This window comes from Amblyomma maculatum, chromosome 9 (assembly GCF_055883805.1).
Source record: "Amblyomma maculatum isolate TAMU_Amacu chromosome 9, ASM5588380v1, whole genome shotgun sequence".
Classification (NCBI taxonomy): Eukaryota; Metazoa; Arthropoda; class Arachnida; order Ixodida; family Ixodidae; genus Amblyomma; species Amblyomma maculatum.
The window spans coordinates 74237189-74260740 of record NC_139352.1 but is presented as its reverse complement, the minus strand read 5'-3'; the positions used below and the strand labels follow the sequence as shown (position 1 = coordinate 74260740).

General features: G+C 47.0%; 2 protein-coding genes across 3 annotated transcripts; one reads left to right on the top strand and one right to left on the bottom strand.

Annotated features, from left to right (window-relative positions):
• The first annotated feature begins 716 nt into the window (after positions 1–716).
• LOC146179438 (zinc finger and BTB domain-containing protein 8A.2-like) lies at positions 717–8068 on the top strand. Of its 2 annotated transcripts, none has more exons than XM_084579070.1 (2): positions 717–954; positions 7663–8068. In XM_084579070.1, exons 1-2 carry the CDS (start codon positions 735–737, stop codon positions 7821–7823), a joined length of 381 nt encoding a protein of 126 aa, XP_084435196.1. In that variant the 5' UTR covers positions 717–734; the 3' UTR covers positions 7824–8068. The 2 variants fall into 2 exon arrangements, with proteins under 2 accessions (XP_084435196.1, XP_084435197.1); XM_084579071.1 differs by having other exon boundaries at positions 717–1078.
• cpa (F-actin-capping protein subunit alpha) lies at positions 4476–23230 on the bottom strand. Its single transcript, XM_084579068.1, has 8 exons — positions 23127–23230; positions 20004–20119; positions 19108–19171; positions 17945–18267; positions 12356–12440; positions 9690–9761; positions 8082–8144; positions 4476–6384 (listed from the first exon to the last, which is right to left on the bottom strand). The coding sequence occupies exons 1-8, from the start codon at positions 23166–23168 to the stop codon at positions 6244–6246; spliced, it is 906 nt and encodes a 301-aa protein (XP_084435194.1). The 5' UTR covers positions 23169–23230; the 3' UTR covers positions 4476–6243.
• Between the last annotated feature and the right edge of the window lie 322 nt (positions 23231–23552).

The following is a 23552-nucleotide window of genomic DNA, read 5'->3' as shown; positions in this document are numbered from 1 at the left end:
ATACTGCCGTATTAATAGAAGGGTGTATCGCTCGGTGCTTAATTAGTGCTTCCTATCCAATTTGATGTATGTGTAGATAGGCACAGCTATGAATAGTAGTGTAGAAATGTGAATTATTGCTTATTACTGCGAGGGCAGGAAATGGGTCTAACAGACGTAAACTCTAGAAATCTGTCTTGTACAGGTTTCCTTTCCGTAAATTATATATTTTCTAATTGTATGCTTGGTAAAAGAATGTCTCTGCATTGCCTAGTAGATGCCAACAATGTTAAAGTTGCAGTTATAACTGTTGTGACGTAGACAGCACATATGATGCAACATTGGAAAAGAGAGAGCAACAAGCGTTTGAATGTTGAAATATTATAAAAGTGTCTTGCAAGTTTCTGTTCACATGAGTCTTAGCTTGAGCTCTTATGTTTCTTGCGGTGCTTATTGTGCAAAGCTGCTACTTAGCATAATGCGAGAGGTTACCACTAGGGCGCACTAAATGAAGGCTAAGCTTTAAAGTCTACAGTTCGCACTTGTCTCTGCAACATAGGCTAACCGTGCGTTTAACTTCTCAGAATGGAAGAGGTTGAAACAGTTGCACGTTTATCCGGTTGTGGGAAACTGGGGAAGGGAAGTTCAGAGCAAAGTGCATTTCGCTGACATAACGTCTGGTTCCTCGTGCGATTCACTCTTTCCTTTTGCCTGCCATTCCCGCAGTAAACGGGGTCGGAGGCCACGCAGGGACGATGGCGATGGCAGGAGTGCGGGCGCTGTTCTCGAGCGTGATGGCACCGATGCGGCACCGGCGATTCCGGTGCGAGGTCTGCCACTACATGAGCTCGAGTCGGTGGCATCTGAAGCGTCACCAGCTGATCCACACGGGCGAGAAGCCGTTCAAGTGCCACCTATGCCCCATGACCTTTGCTCTGAAGCACAACATGGCGACCCACATGCGGACTCACACGGGTGAGCGCCCATTCCAGTGCGCCATCTGCCCGCGGACCTTCACCCAGCAGCAGGGCCTCAAGAAGCACGCCCTGAAGCACACGTCCGCCTTTGAGTACTACGCTTCCCTTTGAAGTGTGCCTAGGTATGGTGCATATGGACCATACATATTAGTCACTGCTTGTGTACCGTCAAGCACATGAATTTGTAGAACTCGCGAGCTGTGAGACAGAATCTCGTCAAGGCTATTTATTGCTTGTGAGCAGGGATTAGAAGGGGCGGGCTATATTTGTGTTATAAAAGTCGGTAGACCAGCTGCTGCGACGCTGATAAACCTGTAGTTGGGCCTGCAGATTTTATTTTCACTTAATTTATCAGCACCTTACTGTAGTAAAAAAAAAGGAACTAGAGCATTCTTGATAATAGAAGCAGTGTTCTCAAAGTTTTTGTTCTAAACGTGGTCTACTAATTACGATGGGAAGATGAAAATGGAATTTCATCGTTTGACATTTAAGGCTCGTACGTAGACACAAGTACTTGCAGCTGGGTTGACCCTATGGTGTAATTTGCGGCGAGTTTATATTCTGCAGCTGCTGATGCTTCCCGAGACGGTAAGTATTTTTGGATTCTGTTTGGTGCTCTAAGAGGTACATCACTGTGCAGAGCTTGCTGGCTGCCATGAATAGGTTGTTGGGATTTGCAGCTTAATGCACGTGTGAAGCAAGTAGATGGTGTGTGCTGGAAGCAGGATGTGCGAGAAGCAGCAGCTATGTGATTCCGGCATCTTTCACAAAAGCCTGGGTGACACTGACACGTCTTTGGTTGTGTAAGGTTGCAATTCCGCTTGTGAGCTCAGTAGTTTGTACAGCAAAATGGGATTTATTTGCACGGGGAATTTTCAGGAGGGGTGCATGATGGCAGTGATCGCAAAACTGTCAGCACCGAACTAGTACTCCATTCCTTTCTTTTTCCCATTTTTGTTATTTGTGCCACACATCAATGGTGCCTCTCAGGCCTGCTCATGGCAGCTGCTCGCATACCATACTGATGTGAATTTTGTATACTCACTCCATTATTGGACATTCGTGTAATTTGCACTAATTGCTTGGTCATTTATTGTCATTTATTAATTCATCTGGAGTGCCCTTTCTAACTATTGCCAGCAGTGTGAGAGATGACAAAAAATGTATGAGCCCCCACATTATGTTGTGGCCTTCGGCCATCTTGTCTCTCTTCATAGATAGCTCCGAAACTACAGCACAGAATGAAGTGATGGAAAATTGAACTTGAAAAAAAAAAAAAAGCTCTTAATTGTAAATAATGCACCTTCAATATGTAACAATGAGTTTCCATTTGATTGCTCGGAAGGGTTTGACACAACATCCCACGGCATCCATAAGCAAGCTGATCATTATGTGACTACTAAGGCTTCTAATGTCGCACAATTTTGGAATACATCACTGTGTATGGTGTGTTGCCTGTGACCTTTCGCCAGTATTTGGGTTATCTGCTTTGCGAAACTTCATACAGCGTCTTCACTTTGTGGGCTTGTGGGTATCACAGTCAAGTGCACAGCTTTTTAATGGCACTGGGTGTAATTGTCTGAATCATTCATTCCACGCTTTAATAATAATATTAATTGGTTCACAGGAAGGGGAAGGCATACTGTCTGTCACACTTGTTTCTGTGGACACCTGAACCGCACTGTAAGGGAAGGGAGGAAGGTGGGAGTGAAAGTGGAAAGAGAGAAAGAGGAGCCGTAGTGAATGGCTACTGAGTAATTTCGACCACCTTGGGATCAACGTGCGCCGACATCGCACAGCACACGGACGCCTTTCGTTTCGCCTCCATCGAAACGCAGCTGCCACGGTCGGGATCAAACCCGGATACTCCGGCATAGTAGTCGGGCGTCTTACCACTGCACCACCGCGGCGAGGCCCACGCTTTAGGCAGTATTGCCTTCTTGGTGAAAGGCATCAACATATATATATACCTATCATCCAAGGTTCCGACAGGCAGCTCAGCTTTCTTAAGATTTCGTGTGGGTACTTTCTAAAGGTTGCTGCTGATAAAAAGCAGCCTCGAAAACTGGAGTCCAAGGATATTGCTTTGCATATGGACCTTTGCAACGAGGGCCTCCTGGGCATCATATTGCTCGCTGGGCTGTTGTGTGCGTCTGACAACACGGTGGAGGCGGCAGAAAAACGGGTTTCCAACAGTCCCGAGAGGAGGCGTTTCGACAACCTCCTTGCTCGATGCAAAGGTCTATAGTATGGAACGCATGTTTCAACCCGTTAGTTGTGAATCATATCCCTAAAGGTGTTCCAAAAGGCCCTCGATTGAGTCGGACTGCTTGGTGCTGTTCATTTTGTATGAAAAAATAAACTACATTTTGTATTTCATGCTAATATGTGAGAACGTTTTGGTCACACGTTGCCACAGTTGTTTTCCACCAACTACGGTGTCATGGTAGCATTCTTTTTATCCCGAGACCATGCTGTTGGCAGTTTTTCTTGTTTTGTTGATGACGCTGCACTCATTTGCGCAATATTGCTTTTGTACAGGATATTCTGTTCAAAGACTCACAATGTAGTTAGCTAGTACTGAATGTTACAGCAATCTCTCTCTCTGCATCCTATCAGCAGTGTGTGTGTATGTTTGTGCTAGGCTTTGTCTTACATCAGGATGCATTTGTACTCACTGCAGCGTCCTATTTAGCCAATGGCACTTAGATTTGCCGTTCACTAACCTTGCGAGTTAGGGAATGCTCGCGTGCCATTAGCTTCATACTAGCAACAAGTGTACATGCACTCGCAAACATTTTTCTCCAATAGTAAGAAATGTTGGCTTTTAACGTATTTTGGGCTATATGATACGCTTTTAACCCGGTGGTCCTCGGAGGAACACCAGCATATTCAAATGTTTCTAGTTCCTAAGGCCACCTTGTAAACATAATGTGCTTTTCTGATGAATGTCTACTGATTAGCCTTGTGTCCACCTACATTACTTATGATAATAAAGCAATACAAACAAATTGCAGCCTTGTCAATTTCTCACACAGCTTGAACTGGGGCCACTTGGCCTTCTGGTACAAAGCCCCACATTTTACAAGGCATTCATTCCCGGCGTGATATTCCTGTCCTAAAGAAAATGTCACTTTGCCATATGTAGGATACATATTAGAAATTTTTAAGCAATAAGATCAAATAGGCTGCTGCTCAAATTGCTGTACGAATGAAATTGTACATGTAAGTTAATTGAAGTGAACCAAATACACTCAAATTCTCTAGTAGTTTTTGAGCAATTGTCACAAAGTTTGTCCCAAAGTGACTCGGGCTATGAGACATGAGACGCCGCAGAGGACTGGAAATTTCGACCACCTGGGTATCTTTAGCGTACACAGACATCACACAGCACATGACTGTCACGCAACTGCTAGGAGGGGCACTACAGTTTTGTGACAATGTGTGCAAGCATAAGCCATGCAGACATTGTAATTCTTTTTTCTTTGGGGCTCCTTGCAAAACACAGTTCACAACAGGTTTTTGCAACCCCCTTTTATTCAACATTTCTTATCCCCAAAGGGTCAACAAGAAAAAACCCTTCCACCTCGCACGGGCCTGCGGGCGTGCACAAACTGCGCCAGCCAGCCACGGGAGCGTGGAACAACAGCATTGTTCATCTAGGAAAAAAGTTACAACCACAGCTCGAGAAATCACACACAAGCAGGGGGGGGGGGGGGTAAAGGAAAAAAAAACCTTGAATATTTGACGCTCTTTCCTCGACGGGTCAACAAAGCTGATGCTCTCCGTGCCACAACATCTCGATTTCATTCTCGTCGGGAGAAGGGGCAACGCGTCAGAAAAAAAGCAATGGTGTTGCTCTCACTGACTCATCGTTGCTTCACCGCAAACCACCCAATAAAAGACCGATATCATTATTCCAGGAGCTTGCATAACGTATACAACATCTAAGCTTTGCCGTGTTCGAAGAAAACAAAAATGCACTCTGCAAACAAGGCAGATAAATAAGTGACAGCCTCCTCCTGCTCCAAGTTTGCTTGTGTTCACACAACGTGCGCGATGCACAGAATACACAACACGAGAAAGGGCATGACACCCAGTTTTTTCTCTCAAAGGAACAAAGAGAACAGAACAATGCAGAAGAGAAAAAGATTGTCACGCTTAAGCTTTTCAAACTTCGATTCTATACCGACATTCCAGATCAAACAAAACTTAATTGAGGGAAGCACTTGATTACAATCTGGCCATCTGACATGCCACTAATGAAGCATCACAAGCAATTTTCTGCGAGCTGGACTGTGCATGCTTGAATTCATTATTGTATTCATCTGTCTGCCTTGCTTGCACCAGCCTACGCTGTGCCTGAAAATGAACGTTAGTGCATAGTGTTCGCATTGACCTGCTTATGCACCGATCTTGGACAGAACCAAAATAACCGACTCGTGTTTGCACACGTCAAAATTGTCACCGTCCTGTGCAACGCTTATGGCTTATCGTTATCCTGCTACACTTATAGGTCACCCTCATCATGGTTTTACCAGCGGCACACAAAAGCGACAGCAAAACCACCGTAGGCAAAAATAAAAGCAGCTTAAAAGATTTGCACTTCAAATTTATGCTTTTTTTTTCAGCAGGTACACAATTTCAAGCTCTAGAAAGTAATGCTGGCAGTCCGGCAGTGAAGATGGCCTCACACGGGAGTTACGCTAGCGTGCCAGACATGAACGTAGGAACATCAAGTCAGAACAAAACCACAAAAGAAATGACAATTTTCCACATGTACTGACATAGCTGGCGCACCCCCACTAACTCATTTTAATGCAAGCACTAACAAAGTTCAACGCCAATGGTAAAACAGTACATGTGGGAGAGCTTTCTTATAGCTAGATTTTCTAATCAGCATCACACTAAATAACGTAGCATGCACAATAACATCTTGCACAGCTGATGAAACTCCTTTTTATGACACGATTGGTAATCGTATGTCAAACAGACGGCAGGTGTCCATGTACTGCCGGTTATGTTTCATTAGCTGCATCAATCTGAGCCAAATCTGTTTGCCTATCTGCACACATCAACAGTGCATCAGCAAGGCAGAGAGACAGGCAGGATTGAGACTATAATACAATTAAACAGAAAGTCAGAGGAAACTGAAATCGTACGAATCGATAATGGTAGATAGGAAGAAATCAAGGTTCAAGAAAAAAAACGTTTACAGAAATTAAAACATGAAAACGATTCATCCAGCGCAGGCGGCACGGAGGAGAGGTTGGGGGAGGGGAGAGAGTCAGTGGTGTTTCAGCTCGGAGGCAATTTTGTAGTTGAGGATCTTGGTCCAGTCGATTTTGGTTCGCGTAAGGGGCAACTGTCTGCGCAGCGCCTTGAACGTTGTGTCGGACATTGCCTGGTAGTTTTCAGAAATGGCAGTCTGAAAGGAAACGCAAGGAAAACCAAGCTCGTTAGCCACGGTCCAAAGCTGTGCTATTAGAGCGTCAAACAAAAATGTTCATTGTCACATATACAGTGCTAGTGCAGCTCTAGAGTAGGTCAAAGATGCCTCACTTAACATTTTCTTTTATCTTGTGAGTGTGCAAAGAAAGCAGCCATAGACATTTGTGCAAAAGGAAAACAGGGTAGATGATTGGACAATCTCGTGCAACGGTGGTTTTATAATGTTCGCAGTGGTGCTTCATTTTGTTTGGTTTACGGTCGAACCCGCATAATTCGAATTTTGGTTATATCGAACTCGCGGAATATCCCCTTGAAAATCACATGTAAAAGTATAGGAAAGCTGCGTCGTACAACGAACCCCAATTTCACCATTCATTCGATATACAGTCGACGACCGATTTTTCGGACACTCAATGTTTCGGACATGCTTGATTATTCAGACTTTTTCGTGACCCCAGGACATACCTTATAAAGTCAATGTATTACGCTGCTCAAAATTTCGGATACTTTAAGGAGGGCTATTCGATTTTTCGGACATTCGAAGCGTCAGCCGGGCCAACTGCCACACATTTTGAGCGGTGTCGCTGCCATCTTGTTTGTTTACTTTTTCCTTCGATAGCCTCGAAACCGGTGCCGGCCTTGCGTGCCGCTCCTTAGCTAAACACGCTGGATCGAGGCTATAATATTTGCCTAGCAGCTTCCGTTTCCGGGACAACGTCGCTGCTGGAGTGCTTTTTTTTTGTTTTTTCTTTTAGCGTGATCGCTTCTACTGCCTGTTCCCCTGTGTGTTTGCCGTGTAGGCCTAGTCGTGGTCATGCTGATGAGAGAACTACGTTCTGTCGCTACTGTGGCTCGCATTTTATTGAATCGGCTTCACTTCTGTTTCCGGATTTTATAAGATTTTTTTTTTCTTTTTTTTTTTTTTTTGTGCAACGCGGCAGCGAGAAAGCACTCAATGGAGTCGGTGTTGTGATTCAGTGTTTGGTGGTTGTGGTGTGCCTCGACAGTGGGAAAGCCTACTCTGTGGATTTGCTTGGAGCACTTAGTACCCTCGCCGATGCGTGGAAGTCTGTAGCACCCACAACGCTGCGCAATTGCTTCCGCGATGCGTGATTTGTGCTGAATGACGAGTCGGCTGCCTTGGACGAGGAGAGCGTTGTCGAGCAGTTGTCAGGCAGTGAGCAGTTCATTCACGACCTTCGCACTGCTGGTGTCAAAATTCCATCGGCCGTTTTTTTTTTTTTAATGTTTACAGACATGGCCCACCAGTTGGAACTGTGCTCTGGGCTCATAGATACAGGAATTATTCGCCAAGTGCTTGTGGAGTCTGAGAGCGAGGACAATGATGACCCACCTACAGCAGCGCAGCCGACGCAAGCTGAGCTGATGCAAGCGGAATTCAGGTGGACCTGTTAGCACGGAAGCGGAGCGTGGTGCAGAAAAGCATTCATGACTTTTTACGGCCTCAAAGCGAATAATAGGAAATAAATTGAGCTTTTTTGGTGCACATTTGTTTTTTCGGACTGCCCGATGTTTCGGACATTTTCGTGGTCCGTTGTGAGTCCGAAAAATCAGTCGTCGACTGTATAGTAAAAAATATAGTGAAGCTTTTTGCCGGTCCACAGCGAAGAATGAAAGGAGCAAGCAAGCAGCAAAATGCTTCAGACCACTCACCTGATACTCATTCTCTGCATCCTCGACAATCTGCACGAACTCCTTGGCAGCTTGCTGCTCGTTCTGCACAGAGGGAAGGAATCAGTCGCAAAATCACTGCGATGAATTTTACTTCTAGGCTACTCATACAGCACAGTCTTATTGTGCACTACATGTACAATATAGTCTGGTTAACAAAGCCAATCATAGCAAAATAGCAGTTATAACGAAGATAATGCTGGACCACTTCTTCCAGCTACGATACATGACTGTCCATATTTGTGTCCTTTTTTTTCATAGTTCAGGTATCATAAAGAAAAAGCTGACACAGTAAACCCCCAGTTGTGCAAATGTTGGTTTAATGAATATATTTCACAATGACAATCCGCAGTGGCTTTCCTATGCATTCTATGCACGAAATTTCAGTAAAATGATTTTTGGCACAATTAATACTCGAGATGGACGAGCGCAATCGGTGAACCAACTCGGGCTTGTTTTTGCAATCAGTCCAACAAGGTTTCGCATTCTACTGCACTGGCATAGCTGATACTACGATATCATTAGTAGATATTAACGCAGCAAAGTTTACAGCCCTGACGAGACAGGTGTTTCATCAGAGTCCCCTAAACAGTTATATTATATTAAAAAAAAAAGAAGAAAAACTGCAAATACACGAAGCAGTGAAAAGTAAGTTCTGTTGTGCGGCAATACCAGTGACAGCCAAAAAGCTCAAGCCACTAGTGGAGGAGAAATACTCAGAACCGCAATGAAAGATGCCCCTTCCCTACAACAATAAGTACAACTCAAAGAATGCAGCAAAGAGGTAAAAGAACAAGAACAGGCAATGGCCAGGCCAAATTCAAAACTTTTAGCCAAAGTTAAACCCATCACACGGCCTTGGAAAGTTGAAAGACTTGACAACGAGCTGTGTCAGAGAAGTGCATAAAAGCAGACTCTCTGGGACAGTTTTCTTACTTCTTGCGCAAAAGAAGGGGGACGGTTCAACCAAACTTTCAGCCAGTGTGTCCAACGAGTCCTTTCGCGTGGTTCTTGCAAAATGGTGCTAGCTTCAAAAACCATGCTCCAGATAGGCAGCCTTTCACCGGCAGCAGACATTGGAGGGTCGTGATGCACACTGACAAGTAGAATTCAGTTATAGTCTGGTCTTAAATCACCTGTACCGCCACACAACATCCACACGATGTGCCGAATGTAAAATGTTCGCCTCTTCTTGATGTGACCAAACATGGAAATTCAGCAGTACAAAATTAAGGTGCAGCTGCAGATTCCGCAGTGCTGGTTTCACATAAACTACCATATTTACTCGAATGTAACGAGAGTTCTTTTTTTATGATTTTAGGCTCTCAAAATCTACCCTCGCGTTATAATCGAATCCATGACCAAGCTAGAAGTGACATACCAGTTCACAGCAACTGGAAGTTCGCTATGGCTGATGTGATAACTTGGGAGAAAACCGCAAAATTCAATGCAAATAAATGGTTTTTGTGAGCTTTTCCCACTCGCATTATAATGCGGATGAAACTTTCTTCCAATTGTTCCTATCCCAAAATTACTTCCCATATTATGTGCGGCTTTTTATGGCAACTGTTAGAAACTAGCGGGACCCACCGTGATGTTCAGGGTGGCCTTGATCTCCTTGGAGCTCACTAGCTGGACATTGCCGTCCTCATAGTAGTGGACCTACAAGGGATACAAAAGACACTGTCACATATCAAGCAAGCTCACTCGTCACATACGGAGACAACAACGTGTCACAACAAAGGCATGCAAGTTTGCTGAATACAGGACTGCAAAGCTTGGTGTGTCATGCTTGATTCAGCAATGACTAACCGTGGCAAGTTGGCACTGCATGCCTGCCGTCGCTCAAAAAGACAAGTCACAAAAGAGAGCATGGCGATGCCTTTTACAAGATGCAAGTTCCCCGACTTGTATTTGACAGCCCGAGCCTGACATAAGGTGAGATAACTTGCCCAAATATGGGCAATCGGCTGCTACAGTTTTATTGCCTGAAGTCTAAAGTCTCTTTAGGAGTCGGAGCAGATAATAAACATCAGACAAAGGTGACAAAAACCACCTTGCCTATCAATTTCAATATAAGGGATCAGCTTGTCTCGTGAAAACAACTTACAGCCACTTTAGCATTTCAGCTATTTATCACAGTAAAACCATCTTAATTCGAACTATTCGAACAAGGGCCACGGTCCCAGCTTACACCCGTGTAAGGTTATGGTGGCAGACAATTGTTAATTAGAACAATGGGTGGGTTTGCTCCAGTTATTTCTGGAGGAGGCTAGCATTGAGGCGTAATCCCACAGCCAGCATCATCAGAACAGAGCTCTCGGAACATCATTTGCACGAACAGTGGTACCCACAGAATTTGTGCGAGCTATGGCAGGCACGGCAACAATCAAAAGTTCCCTATTACCGAAACATAACTCAGTCACACAGTTTCGGCTTTGCTTTAACTTCAAGCCATCCCACGGCTTCTAAGGGTACGGACACACTGGCAGGAAATGCGTGCGGCGTACCGCTGGCGGCAAGCAGCCTGCCGCAAACCCTGCTGCGTGCCGAATGGGTCGAGGAGCCATATTCGGCGGCTTGCCACGTGCCGCAAAATCGAGGAAGTGAATGAGAGACGTTAACTTCCAGCGGCGGCGGCGAGACCACGATCAAGCGTTCCGCGCCAGCCACGACAAAGCGAGCATTCACCTTTTGTGCCTCCGCGTTGGAAACTGAGAGAACATTATGGAACACTTTCTTGAGACTGCTCGGTTATTCCCCTTTTACACGAAAATCAACCAATGAGCGATCATCGGCAAAATATTCGATCTCGCAGGCGAGTTGTTTTCATACTTGAGCACCCGCTGAACATTCACGTTCGGTGCGGCGTGCCGCAAAATCGGGGAAGCGAATGAGAGACGTTAACTTCCAGCGGCGGCGGCGAGACCACGATCAAGCGTTCCGCGCCAGCCACGACAAAGCGAGCATTCACCTTTTGTGCCTCCGCGTTGGAAACAGAGAACATTATGGAACACTTTCTTGAGACTGCTCGGTTATTCCCCTTTTACACGAAAATCAACCAATGAGCGATCATCGGCAAAATATTCGATCTCGCAGGCGAGTTGTTTTCATACTTGAGCACCCGCTGAACATTCACGTTCGGAAGTGTGTGCATAGGACAGTACACTTGTTTAGAGTGCTCGAACGGTGTGCTGCGAAGCAAGCACGATCATCGTGGTAGATGACGAGGGACAAGAAGAAGCTGGAATGCGGTTTGTTGGCCAAAAAAAGAATCGCAGCTCTGCTCGCACAGTCCAACACAAGGAGAAATCAGCGCTGTCACGTGATTTCCGCGGTGACTGCTGCGTGGAACCGATGTGGCCTCGCACATCGGTTCCTCGCGATGTGGCATCGCACTGCAAAATAGTAAGGGAGGCATTTACAAGTTTGGAGTAATTCTTCAATGTTTCCAGCAGCGTGTGCGATCTAAATCACTCGAAAGAACAGGGGAAAAAAAAGTTCACATTTGGGTGCAAAGTTTTCGGCAGTTTTTTCGAGCCGATTCGATAATTCAAACTTTCGGTTGATTCAAAAATTTTTGTAGCGAAAGCTACACTGCACTAGGTTTTCAAGCCGTTGGCGTGGCACCGTGTTACCGTGGAAGACGAAGGAAAAAGAAGATGAAGAAAAAGAAGAAAACTAAGAAAAAGTAAAAGAAAGAAAAGAAGTAAAAGAATCTGCATTTATTAGGGGCGAACGACAACAATGAGTTACTAGGACAAAAGGTTCGTTCGAAAGTTGTGAACGGCAGTGTGCCCCGGAATTCGATGTAGAGACAATGACATACCACTAGAAGTCTTCTACACCTGAATGAGAATGGTCAACGACGAGAGGAAACCATAGAGTAAACTATTATGCGCAAAAACCATGTCTTTACTTTAAAGCCAAACCTAAGCGTAGCCATGCAGATTGCTTTCACGTAACTCTAGGTTTAACCACAAGCTAAACCACAGCTAACTTTTTTTTTGGTCCATTGAAGGGCTGATTAACTAGATTTTATTGTACTTTCACCGTCAGCAATACATTTACATGGATCATGCCAAAGCTAGAATGAAATTTATGCATTTGTTAACTTCACAGTTTTTATTAACTGCCCTTCAAAATGTGACACCCACAGAGATGGGGCTTCAAATAAGCAACAGAGTGGTCCCAGGACACAAGTCTGCTGGTTTGAACGGCACAGCAAGTGCTGTCGGCTACCTGAGCCCCCTCACCTGTACTCGGACGAGACCCTTCAAGTCGGCAGTGGCCGCTCCCGAGGGGAAGTTGACCGTCCAGACACTCCTCCAACGGCCATTCCTGCAAGAAAAGGGGGAAGGAGGCACGCACAAAGGCTCGCTTTAACTTTAGAAATCCGCTTAGTAATGCACTGCAACCTTTTCCAAACTGCCATCCCTCAACCAGGTTGCAGTTGAGAAGATTAACGCCAACCAACAATGTTAGGTATGCTCACACCAGCTGTAAAACTGCCCATGGGTTACCAGATTTCGATATACATAGTGCCATGCCAACAGCTCTGAAGCTGCGAAAACTGATGCTGGAGCTCGCAGGCAGTTTTCCTCTAACCAACAAACAGCGTATACTATACAGTCGTGCCCCGTTAATATGGACTAACCGAATTATGGACAGTTTTTCCGAGGACAAAACCTTTTCAATGTATTTATGCCTCGTTAATATGGAAACTTGCTGTCCGGACAATGTACAGGGGAAGAATGCACGCGCCCCACTTGGGCCCATGTATTTTTGTCTTGTTAATATGGACAGTGCTTGAAAAAAAAATGGGTCTGGCTTAGCTTATGGTTAAGCCTAGGATGCGAAGCATACTAGCCTAAAAAATTAAACATTACCTGGCTATAACTGGTTAGCCATTCATAGACAAGAACAACTCATGTGTTACTCTGCTTCTTCCTTTATTTTTCTCAAACCAATAAATACACTATGATGATCAGTAAAGTAATGGCTCTTTTCTTCTCCCGTTTCCGTGGCTGTTTGTAACTTGCGCTTTGCGGTCTGGCGAGCCGCCCTCTCCCTGGCCGACATCTCGCTGCTCAACTGACTCAACGAGTGCGTCGCCTTTTATACAATTGCGTGACGTCAGTATCTCCTAGCGGCAGGAGTGGGAGTTAGGCCGCCGGCGAAGTCTGCGCGTCCGCAAGCGAGCGCACGAGTTGAGCCCCAGCTTTCACAGCTGTTGTGACGTCATATCACGTGGTGCACCGATGTAGGTCAAGTGGTAGCTACGCGGCCGCGCGCAGCGCAGCAAGGAAGAGCTCGGTTGTGCGGCTAGTATGCTTTGCATAAAAAGCAGAGGATTCCAAACGCAAGTTAAGAAGGGCGCGCCGCCTGCGAACCTACGCGACAACCGATACGGCGGGATGCCTGAACGAGTCCTGCGGGGTTGCAAAGAACCAAAGTGGGCGTGTCGCCATTCTAAGGGAGGGGGAGCGCAAGAGCGGAGAAGAACGTACACAGCAAACCGAGGGTCAGCGTAAGAAAGACCCCGAAAGAGGGGAAACAGGAGATTTCTGGGTGCAGCGGAAGTACCGCCGCAGTCAGGAAAACAGCAACATGTGGTTGCAATAAATTCTGCTGAACGTCAACAGAGAGGCCAGTAAAAGCGTAAGAAAGAAATGACAGGAAGAAAGACAAGTGCCTACAAGCGCAATGCGTGTTCCATGAAGCCGTTAACGCTTTTCGGTGAGAGTTAAGACACACTCACAAAGTAGAGCGACAAAAGAAAGGCGACGTATGAACACGCAACCGGGACCGGGCGTCCCGTCCTGGACACGCTTCCCTCTCATGCTCCTGGTTTTCGTCCCTGTTGCGCTGCGAACTGCTAAACTATGCACACTAGGCAGTCCGTATGTCGGCTTTGCTTTGAGTCAACGATGCGGCTTTGACAAGGTCTGAGCTCTTCGTAGTCGGCTAGCCGTCGTTCTAAACTGTACTTCAGCTTACAGTGTTTGTTTTATGGGAACACAAAAACGGCGCCAAGAAGATGGGATGTTCGATAGCCCTCTGCATAGCAGCTTGCAAACTTGACTCCCTTGCTTCCTTACAGAAACAGTACAAGCCAAAAAAAGAAAGAATCAGAAGAACGAAAAGGCAGAAAGGCTAACTAGGCAAAAAAGTGCACGGCATCAGGAGCCTGTAACCCTCAACTTGAGTCTGGCTTTTGGCATATGACGGGAGTCAAACGCAAAAGAATAGAGCTGAACACAGGCTCGAAGAAATCTGTGAATATAAGCGGCAAAAGCCATCTCAGTCAATCCAAGCTGCGAGGGACTAGTATCGAGGCTCAGCTGTTTCCTCGCCTGAGGAGAATCTCAAGCAGCTACTTAGCGGCTACTTTGCTCAGTGAAGAGGCCATTTTGGAAGTGGCGGTGAGTAGAGAATCAGACGCTGATTCATCGGCCAGTGAGGAGTTCGTGCTCGAAAGTTCGGCCAACACAAAGCCCAACATCACGGGTGTCATGGTAAGCAAGTCGCTTCAGACTGCACTACAATTTTTCGAAGACAACAATGACAAGGATAATGCACTCAAAATTGCCGCTGTTCTGTGAACTTTTCAGTCCAGTGCGCACTGTTATCTACAAAAGCAGTCGTTAATTACAATTCTCTTTTCTCAATAAAATCCTTTTTGTTTTTATTCATGACTCGTTATTATGGATGACTCGCTTTATGGACAGTTTTGGTCGGAAACCAAAGTGTACATATTAACGAGGCACGACTGTACTAGTGTAAGGGCCGTACTCCCAATTTGACGAGTAATTCGAAGAAAAAAAAGAACAAGCAAATGCGAGCTTTGCTATGAAATAACCACAAAGGATTGCGGGAGTTTTGGGTGCACCCGGCCGCCAAGTAAACGAGAGCGGCGTGTTTTCTTGCAGCAACATGCCACCTGCTGGACTCAGATGCCAGCGGAATTTGCGTCTGGTGGCATATATATCAGCCTGGCGGTCTTAGGCCTAACGTGTAAGAATGCACGCGTTGCAAGGTGCAGCCTCATTATTAGTTTGCCGCCAGAAGGCAACCTCTCATTAAAATGAACAAGTAACTGATTTCTGCAAGACTCTGACAGCGATGCAAGCGGGAACGCAGCCTAGAAGGCCTACCCGCACCGGCAGTGGCCGTGAGTTTCACTTGGGGAGCACTGCTCCAAACAGTCTGCACAGCCATCACAAGTGCTGCTTAGGAGGATCTTAACATAGGATCACATTTTACTGCATTCGGTAACCGCGCTGATCGTGTGGGCACATGTCGTATATTGACACGTGCATTAGAGGTAGAAGAAGAAGGAGCGCAATCGGAAGAAGTAAATGACGTGGAAGTGTAGCCCCGTTCCTGGTGCCCTCGTGTAAGTCAATCACAGCACCGTTTGCCTGCAGAAAGTCAAGGCCCAGGATCAAATCTCTCGAACACTCGCGCAAGACGAATTCACCGACGTAGACGTAACCGCGAAATGCCGATTCGGGCTGTGCATCTCCCTCCGGCTGGGCTTTGCTCAATTCCTGAGTGAGGGCGTTGGTCATCACCGAATAATCTGCACCAGTATCAAGTAAAGCGATGTCAGTACCATCAATTGTCACACACAAATCAGAAGTAGCACGTCAGATGCTGTTGCTACCCTGCCCCTGTGAGAAATCAGTATTTCGGCATATCGGCGGCGGAGCATCTTCAGTTTTCCAGACAGTAGTGGCCTTGCCTCCGGAGACCGTTGGAATTAGTTTTCCTGACATGAACTGGGAGAATGCCACTCAGAATAGCTGGCGTCTCGGCGAGGGCTTGGGGAACGGTAACGCCGAGGAAACGACGATCTAGAGTCATAGCGGCCGTATGTCCCTGGCCTTCGACGGACCGACAGATCAGCTTCGATTTCGAATGGTGGTGGTGGTGATAGTGGTTTATTATTAATCAAAAAGAAGGAAAAGAGTGTTGCCAGCCACGGCAATTGCTATCTAAAATCTGAAGCGCCTGAGCGGCAGCCGGCGGGAAAGAAAAGGGAATAGGGAGAGGACAGAGAGGGGAGCGATAGGAAGGAAGGCCAGGGAAGCTTTGTACATTATTTACAAAATAGAAAAAGGACAACGAGTTCGCGTTGCTCGCGCGCAAGTGTCCAAGCACTGTCCACGAATGCCTGCGCGCGAGCGGCCACTGAAATTGTTTACAATATATATAGTTACATTGCTGTATATACATAGCCGCGCACATGTAGCGTCCTATCGCAGACAGATTGCGCGCGCGACACAACGCATAAAGTGCTGGTGTGGGGCACCCGGCAGAGATTTCGAATGGTTGTTCGCCATTTCGTGGGCAAGGGTCGTCGGGCACGAAACCACGCAGACCCACTCGGCGGTATCGGCAAGCCTTGTAAAGATGACCCGCCTCACCACAGTGGTAGCAGAAGGGCCGCCGGTCTGGTGCATGACCCACTTCACATTTCCGTGACCGCTGATAGGCTGGTCGAGCAGGCACACGGGCAAAACTTGACTGCTGCACTGCTTGAGTCGCTGTACTGACGTCGTAGCCTGGTGCTGGTGTCCGACAGAGGATGCATAGGGAGGTCTGACCTCAGTCTGGCTAGGACCCTCTGGGAGTTGTTGCTGCGCTGCTAGGCACACCTTGTCCCGGACGACTTCCGACAGCGGTGTAATAGAAGGCACACTGGAAGGCAGCTGGAGGGCTCGTAGTTCCTCCCCGATGATCGACCTGATTAGGTCACGTAAAACGGCTACATCGCTCCCTAGCGACATCGACGAAACAGTGGGCCCAAGCGTGCTCTCATCCCGATTGTATTGCCGGGCTCGTTACAGGAGCGTTGTCTCCATGCTGGTCGCCTCAGTGAGGAATTCGACAACAGTATGCGGTGGACTGCGCACAAGACCGGCAAAAAGCTCCAGCCGTTGTAGTGGGCGACCCGCTCAAAGGTGTCCAGCCAGTCTTTCGCATCTTGCTTTCGCGGCGGCTTGGGCGCTGATGGACCGGTGTGAGCTCTGTGCTTTTATCTCGTAGGCGTACGCAGATCGGGAAGCATACGCACCTCCACCAGATGTGTAACAGTTGTTACACAGAAGGACTACTGTAGCCACTGAGCGAGAGCACCGAGAGCTGAACCAGGGAACGAGGGCACCAGGAACAAGCTACACTTCCACGTTGTCTATTTCTTCTGATTGCACTCCTCCTTCTACCTCTAAGCTTGGACGATAAGTGGAAAATAATCTCAAAGCCAACCTTTCAACTATTTTTTTTTTATTATTTTGCCAATCTCGTAAGAGCGGCGTGTCTTTTTTAAACTTACATACTATGACATAGGCATGACTGAACATTAATGTGCCTGGTGCTTAGTATCACATATTGCACGTTTGAGATTCTCTTCTAAGAGTCCGAGCTTCCACTAAGCTTGAACCACGTACGGTTTTAGAGGATTAAAAGTTGTCCCCACGTCATGTCACACATAAAGAACTGCAATATTATAGGTGCTTGTGCATTATTATCGCTACTATTCCAGCTCTTGAGCCAAGCTATTTGACAACGGAGTTGAAAATTAATATGACAAAGCAATGATTGCATTATGGCCTTTGTATGCCTCACATGATCTGAGGAAATTAACGATAATACTGCTGAAACTAGGCATAAGCAAATTTCACATGTTGATTTATATACTTTAATGCCTTACACACAATTTCAAAAGCCGACACATGCAATCAATAACCTAGTGTCTACTCATTCAACATTAGCCAATTGGCTCAAAATGTTTACACTGTGCCTCCACCCACATACTGAGCCACAGCAGCACTGCTCACCAGAAGTTCTGTGCCTGAAACTGGTGGTCCTCGAGGCAGGCGACCAGAGCCAGCTCCTGGGCGCTGGTGCTGCGGTCGAAGACTGCGCACGACCCGTGCCTATAGTGCTCCCGTGCGTACTGCGTCCAGGCCTCCTCGAAGGCCGCCCGCCAGCTCTCTCCGTGGCCCTCGGGCAAGGCACCACCACCGTCTCCGCTCGAGCCCACCGGGTGGCTCTGGTAGTCGGAGGCCTCCTTGCGAAGGTGGTCGTACCGGAAGGACTGCCGTGTGCGTGGGTCGTAGAACCGGCCCTCGCCCAGGTCATTGTAGTGTGTGACGAGCGCCTAAAAAAGAAGAGGTAGCAGGCCTAACACTGGTCAAAACAAGGCTGCTGCACCACGCCTTTTACATACTCGCACAATGCAAAAGGGCAGGCGCTAGCTAAGGCCCGATGGCTGTCAAGTCAACAAGCAAATGATTGGACCTAACCTGACGCAAACTTTTACTTTTAAGTATAAGGTTGAGCAGTATATAAAGTACCATTTATTTTCAACGACCTCAAGTCAGTACACAAGTGTGGATGGTCGTCATGGTTGCGGCTTTTGTCTGAGCCGTCTCAAATAAAGTGCTCGCACAAAAACTACTACTTCACTGCTGCGTGGATGGTGACATTCTATTCTGAAAACCACGGATCTAGTGAAGCTGTCACAATGAATTACTCTGAACAATTCAGAAGCTGTAAGGAGCAATGCCAAAATCGCATTATACCAGACACTATTTCAGCAAGGCACGAGACAAGACATGGCCGCGATCACTTACGTTAAAGAACTTCACGGCGATGAGTTTTATATCCTCAGCGACCCCTTACAGTGTCGAGAGCGGAAGCAGAGTTAAGGTGTGTCAAAGGCAACATGTCAATCTTTGAAGACCTAACCACACTCCCAAAGTAACCGAATGTCTTAAGAATCGATGAAGTTCACCAACACGTACGAGTCTTAGACCACGGCAACCAACACATGGCTGGATTCACTAACTGCGCTGTCCATTTTTCTCGACCTCTGCCATTACCGCATTATGCTTCACAAGAAACCAGCCCCTCAGAAACTGCATTGTGCAGAGTGCCGCAAAGGTGAAAAGACAAACAATAGGGAAATGTACTAAAGACACAGCACGGAAGCACTTGCCTTGTGTTCAGAGCCTTCAATCTCTACTGGCGTCAGCTGGTCCTTGTTGTATTGCGCAAATGCACTACGGAAAAATGAAAAAGTGTCAAGACCCTCGTGACCACTTTTATTTAATCAGCACTCCACGCAAAAACTGGAGCAAGGGGACACCCAAGCTTAGGTAGTTTTTAAGGGTACTGCACAACGGCGTTAATGGCTCCCATTCGCCGGCCCTGCTTACAAATCCTCCTTTGTGTCCACGCACTTTGCTACTTGCTCACTTAGTAATCTTAATTTGTGCCTCTATTATTCTGTGCATGCTCATAGTATACAATCATAAGATACTGAATTGTATGAAAGACTATAGGACACAAATATAAAACACCGCTTTAACCAAGCTGTACAAATGTCAGCACGGTCTACGAGCAGTGTGTCCAATTCTGGATAAGAGGGTCCTGGAAGGTTACACTGCAATCACACCCTCCCACCTCATGGACAAAGCCTGAGATAGCAAAGCCTGCCAATTCGGCTATGTTGAGGGGTCTCATAACGCCACACAACCCAAAGACCAGTCGGTGCACAGCCGTGTCACCTGCCAGCTACCACGTGGCACAGCCACGGTCGCAATATTTTGTTCACAAGGCCGACAATGGATTTTCTGGGGAATTAGGCCATTTTAATGCCTCAAATCGAATTAAAAGTTGTTCTGCAGAGAACAATGCTTCACACTTAAAAACAGGCAACTCACAAACAAAATAAATTGATGCACTCTTGCGCTCGGCAATACTACGCACTTAGTAATGAAAGCTTTATACTCCAGTCTCCAGAGGTTTGTTCTAGTCTGCAATCACCTTTCGGAAAGGAACAGTGGCTTCCGGAAACTATGCCAAAGCTATGCAGCCCTGGTTGTCCCTCACCTGGATGCCTTCTCTTTGAGCAAGGTGTCATTGTTCAGCAGCAGGCGGACGTCATTGAACACCTCGTTGAATTCTCCTGGCGGTGCTAGTTGGATGAAGTCGGACACTATGCGAACCTGCGCAGGAATGTCAAAGTCCATCCTCAATGGCAATGAGGCATCTGCCACACACTTTTGCTCACAAGCCACGCAATGAATAACCACATGGGGTGGTTACGGTCCCATTCGCATTATATGTGGCCCAATTGATTTATGCACGAGCCCACACACACAGCTAAGTAGCAGTGTGCTTGCATTATGGTTCCCGATAAAAAATTTTTATATATTACTCCTTCATTCTGGATTTCGGCAGCCACTGTCAACTTATCAGCTCTATCTTTTTTCCTTGCAAATTTATGACCAAACAGGTATGCTATATGTGTAGTTTAACATCCCAAAGCTGCACCTTGGCTACGAAAGGCCCTGTAGCAGAGCGCTGGTATTTGATTTCAGCCAGCTGAGGTTTTTTTAACAAGCACAGAGATAACATAGTAGACCAGCACCTTTTGCATATTATGCCTCCATCGTAACGTGACCACCATGACAGGGATTAGAATCCATGTCTTAGTTTCTCCAAGTGAACACACAGCTATTTAGCCACTGCATTGTTTTAATGGCCAAGAAAGAACCCTGGAAGATTACTAAATTGAATGCAAAGGTTCAACTGCTTCACCATGGTGGCACTTTGCGAAGGCAATGTTTTAACTAAGACCATAGCTCAGTCTTTGCGAGCTGCCTCAGAGGTCAAGACTTCAAGCGATGCACCATTCCTAGACAAATAAAACGGGCTAGTGCGATTTTTCAACAGCAAATTTCTTGCTCAGGGGGAAGGAGGGAGCGGTGGCCCTCTCCCTGCCCCTCTTCGCATCCCCCCCCCCCCCCCCCCTTCCCAGGCGCCGTCCTTTCGCGCAGGGGCCCCTTTTCTTTCGGAGAGTGAGGAAGTTACTGCTTGCGCGACTTCCCGAAGCGAGAGAAGGCGTCGGTCGCGGTCGCGCGATAACGCCGGAGCGTGTTTGGTGCTCCGGGTACGAAGAAGTAAAAACGGAACACACAAAGGAGCAAAACCAGGGGACAAAGGAATACATATATAAAAAATATAGACGACAAGCAAGCAGCAACGACAGCGCACCGCCGGCGCCGTGAGCGGCGTCGGAATGCAGCAGCAGCAGCGAGTTACGTTCACTCCTCGCGTACTCGGGTGCCCGCCGCGCGTCGTTCGTTAGCAGGATACGGTCACGCTTTGGCGGTCGCGAAGAATGGGTCGCAGCCGTCAGCAGCAACAACACACGTGCCACAAAGGTTGCGCTAAAATAAAAAGAGAATAAAAACACGCTTCAAAACAAACGACGGTCGCTCGCTCCAGCGTGGGAATGACGCATCGCGTAATACCGCTACCGCCCACTCGCACTGCAGCACTGCGACGAACAAATCGCGGGCGAATAAAAACGTGTGCTCTTGTTTTCAGATTTAGAGCACGCCATTTTGAAAATTAAGCTTTCGGGAAGCTTTCACGGTGAATAAAGCACGCATGCTTCACAGGGAAAACCCAGCAAATGCGAAATAACGGACGGTCGCGGAAGCAGACGGGACGGTTTTAAAGTCGTCTGCTGCGGGCTATGGGTCGCCTCGAGAGAGAAAAAAATAATCAAAAATCGCGTTTTAGCCCGCGGATATTGCCTGTGCTTATCGGCAGTAAATAAGCGAGTCTTGGTAAGCAGCGCACCGACACTCACGTTTTTCTTAACGTGGTCACTAAGAAAGTGAAACCTACCTAACCTACAAAAGGAAGTTAGAGTGCGTAGCTCCTAACCTCATCTGATCGGCCACGTATCGATGAAGCGGCCCACCGTCGTCCGCGAAGTTCGATCGTACGTACCAGATAAGCAGTTCGCGCCGAGATTACGAAACAAGATAAATTTTCATCCGTGCACAAATTACACTGGGCGGTCAGCATTGCTTGCAGGCTAATAGTTGATCGGCGTGCTTTCTCGTCAGCTATAACGATTCAAACCAACTCGGTTACACATGCGCATTTTTTTTTTTTTTTTTTTTTTTTGTGAAAAACTCAATGTGACTTCAACCGAGGCAATCTTAGCTAGCAGGTAGTAAGGAACATTCGCTGGGCAGGCAGTCTCCAAGTGTGACAAACGCAACCACGTATGTACTTTCACTGTTGCAAGCAATCATCGGTTTGAGCATTTGGCTAGCTAAACGGCTTCCCACAATTATGACTAATCGCTCCGTACCCTTATCCCTTCCCTTTCTGTCCAACTCGGTGTAATCTACACTGACTGCACGCGGTCACATGCAGGTTTCAGTCGTTCCGAGTCATACAAGACGAGCTTGAGCACACATACATCGCGGTTGCAAGCCAGAACCGTTTCCCCAGCCACGTCGCCCATAAAACCCTCGAAGGCGATAACGTTTCGTCGGAGCGGACTTTGTAACGTTGACAGGAAGCGTCTGAGCGGCACGTTCTTTCCGCTCACAAAACAACACCCACCGACGCAGCATCGTTCCTAAACCGGTCCGCCGATGGCATCGCCGATCGCTAAACAAAAAGTGGTTCCCTGCAACGAAAAACCGCAGTCTGCTGCTCCCAGTAGGAGCTCCTCCAACCCGATGGTGCATGCGATGCATGTCTTGTCGAACCCAAGGAAACAGCGCGAGCTCGCTTTGGGTTGTTTGAAAACGAGCACCTAGCGAGAGCATCGAGGTGGGATTGGCCCCCCTCTTGCTTTTGCTGTTTTTTTTTAAGCCTAACCCGGCGATGCTATGAAAAAACTCGACTGTAACAGGTGTGGACGAGTGGAACAGATTCCAAACGAACGGTCCGATGGAACTCCGCATTCAAGAACTGAAGAGCCGGAAAGACACCGGCAACAGTCACAACAGGGGCACTCGATAAGTGATATCACCGGTGATCGCTGCTCTATGAGTCGGACAACCGCTGTCAAAAGTTCGATGTGCGCCGCCAGCTCATTGACTAGCTTAGACCACCACTCGCACTTGACGCTCGGTACACTGTCTACGAATTCGCACTCAGCGAAAACGCTGCAAAGGCGTAAAAAGTTGTTGGAAATACCTTTTCTTGGTCGGATATCGGCTCATCGTAGTCAGACGCCATCTTTACACGCCTGCGACCAAGGAATCATGGGATCGCACGACATCCTGCGTTCTTCACACTAGGGGCGCTGCAAACAAACCAGGCAGATAAGCGTGTCTCGTGCGTCCTTTCTTCGAAATATTTGGCGCCGTTAAAGGGGAATTTGAGTTGCGATTGATGCAGCGAGTCAGAAGCACAATCAAATCACCTCATATATCGTCATTAATATCACCTACTGAGTCTGCACGTTGGTTCGAATAAAACTAATGAGCAAACTCAAAACTAAATACGGATTAGAATCGGCATACATTCGGCATAAAACGAAGGCATATCTTCTGTCTTGGCCTGTATCATAAACAGCAATAATTATGACTTTCTAAATCTTCACCCGCAACCCCGAATAAC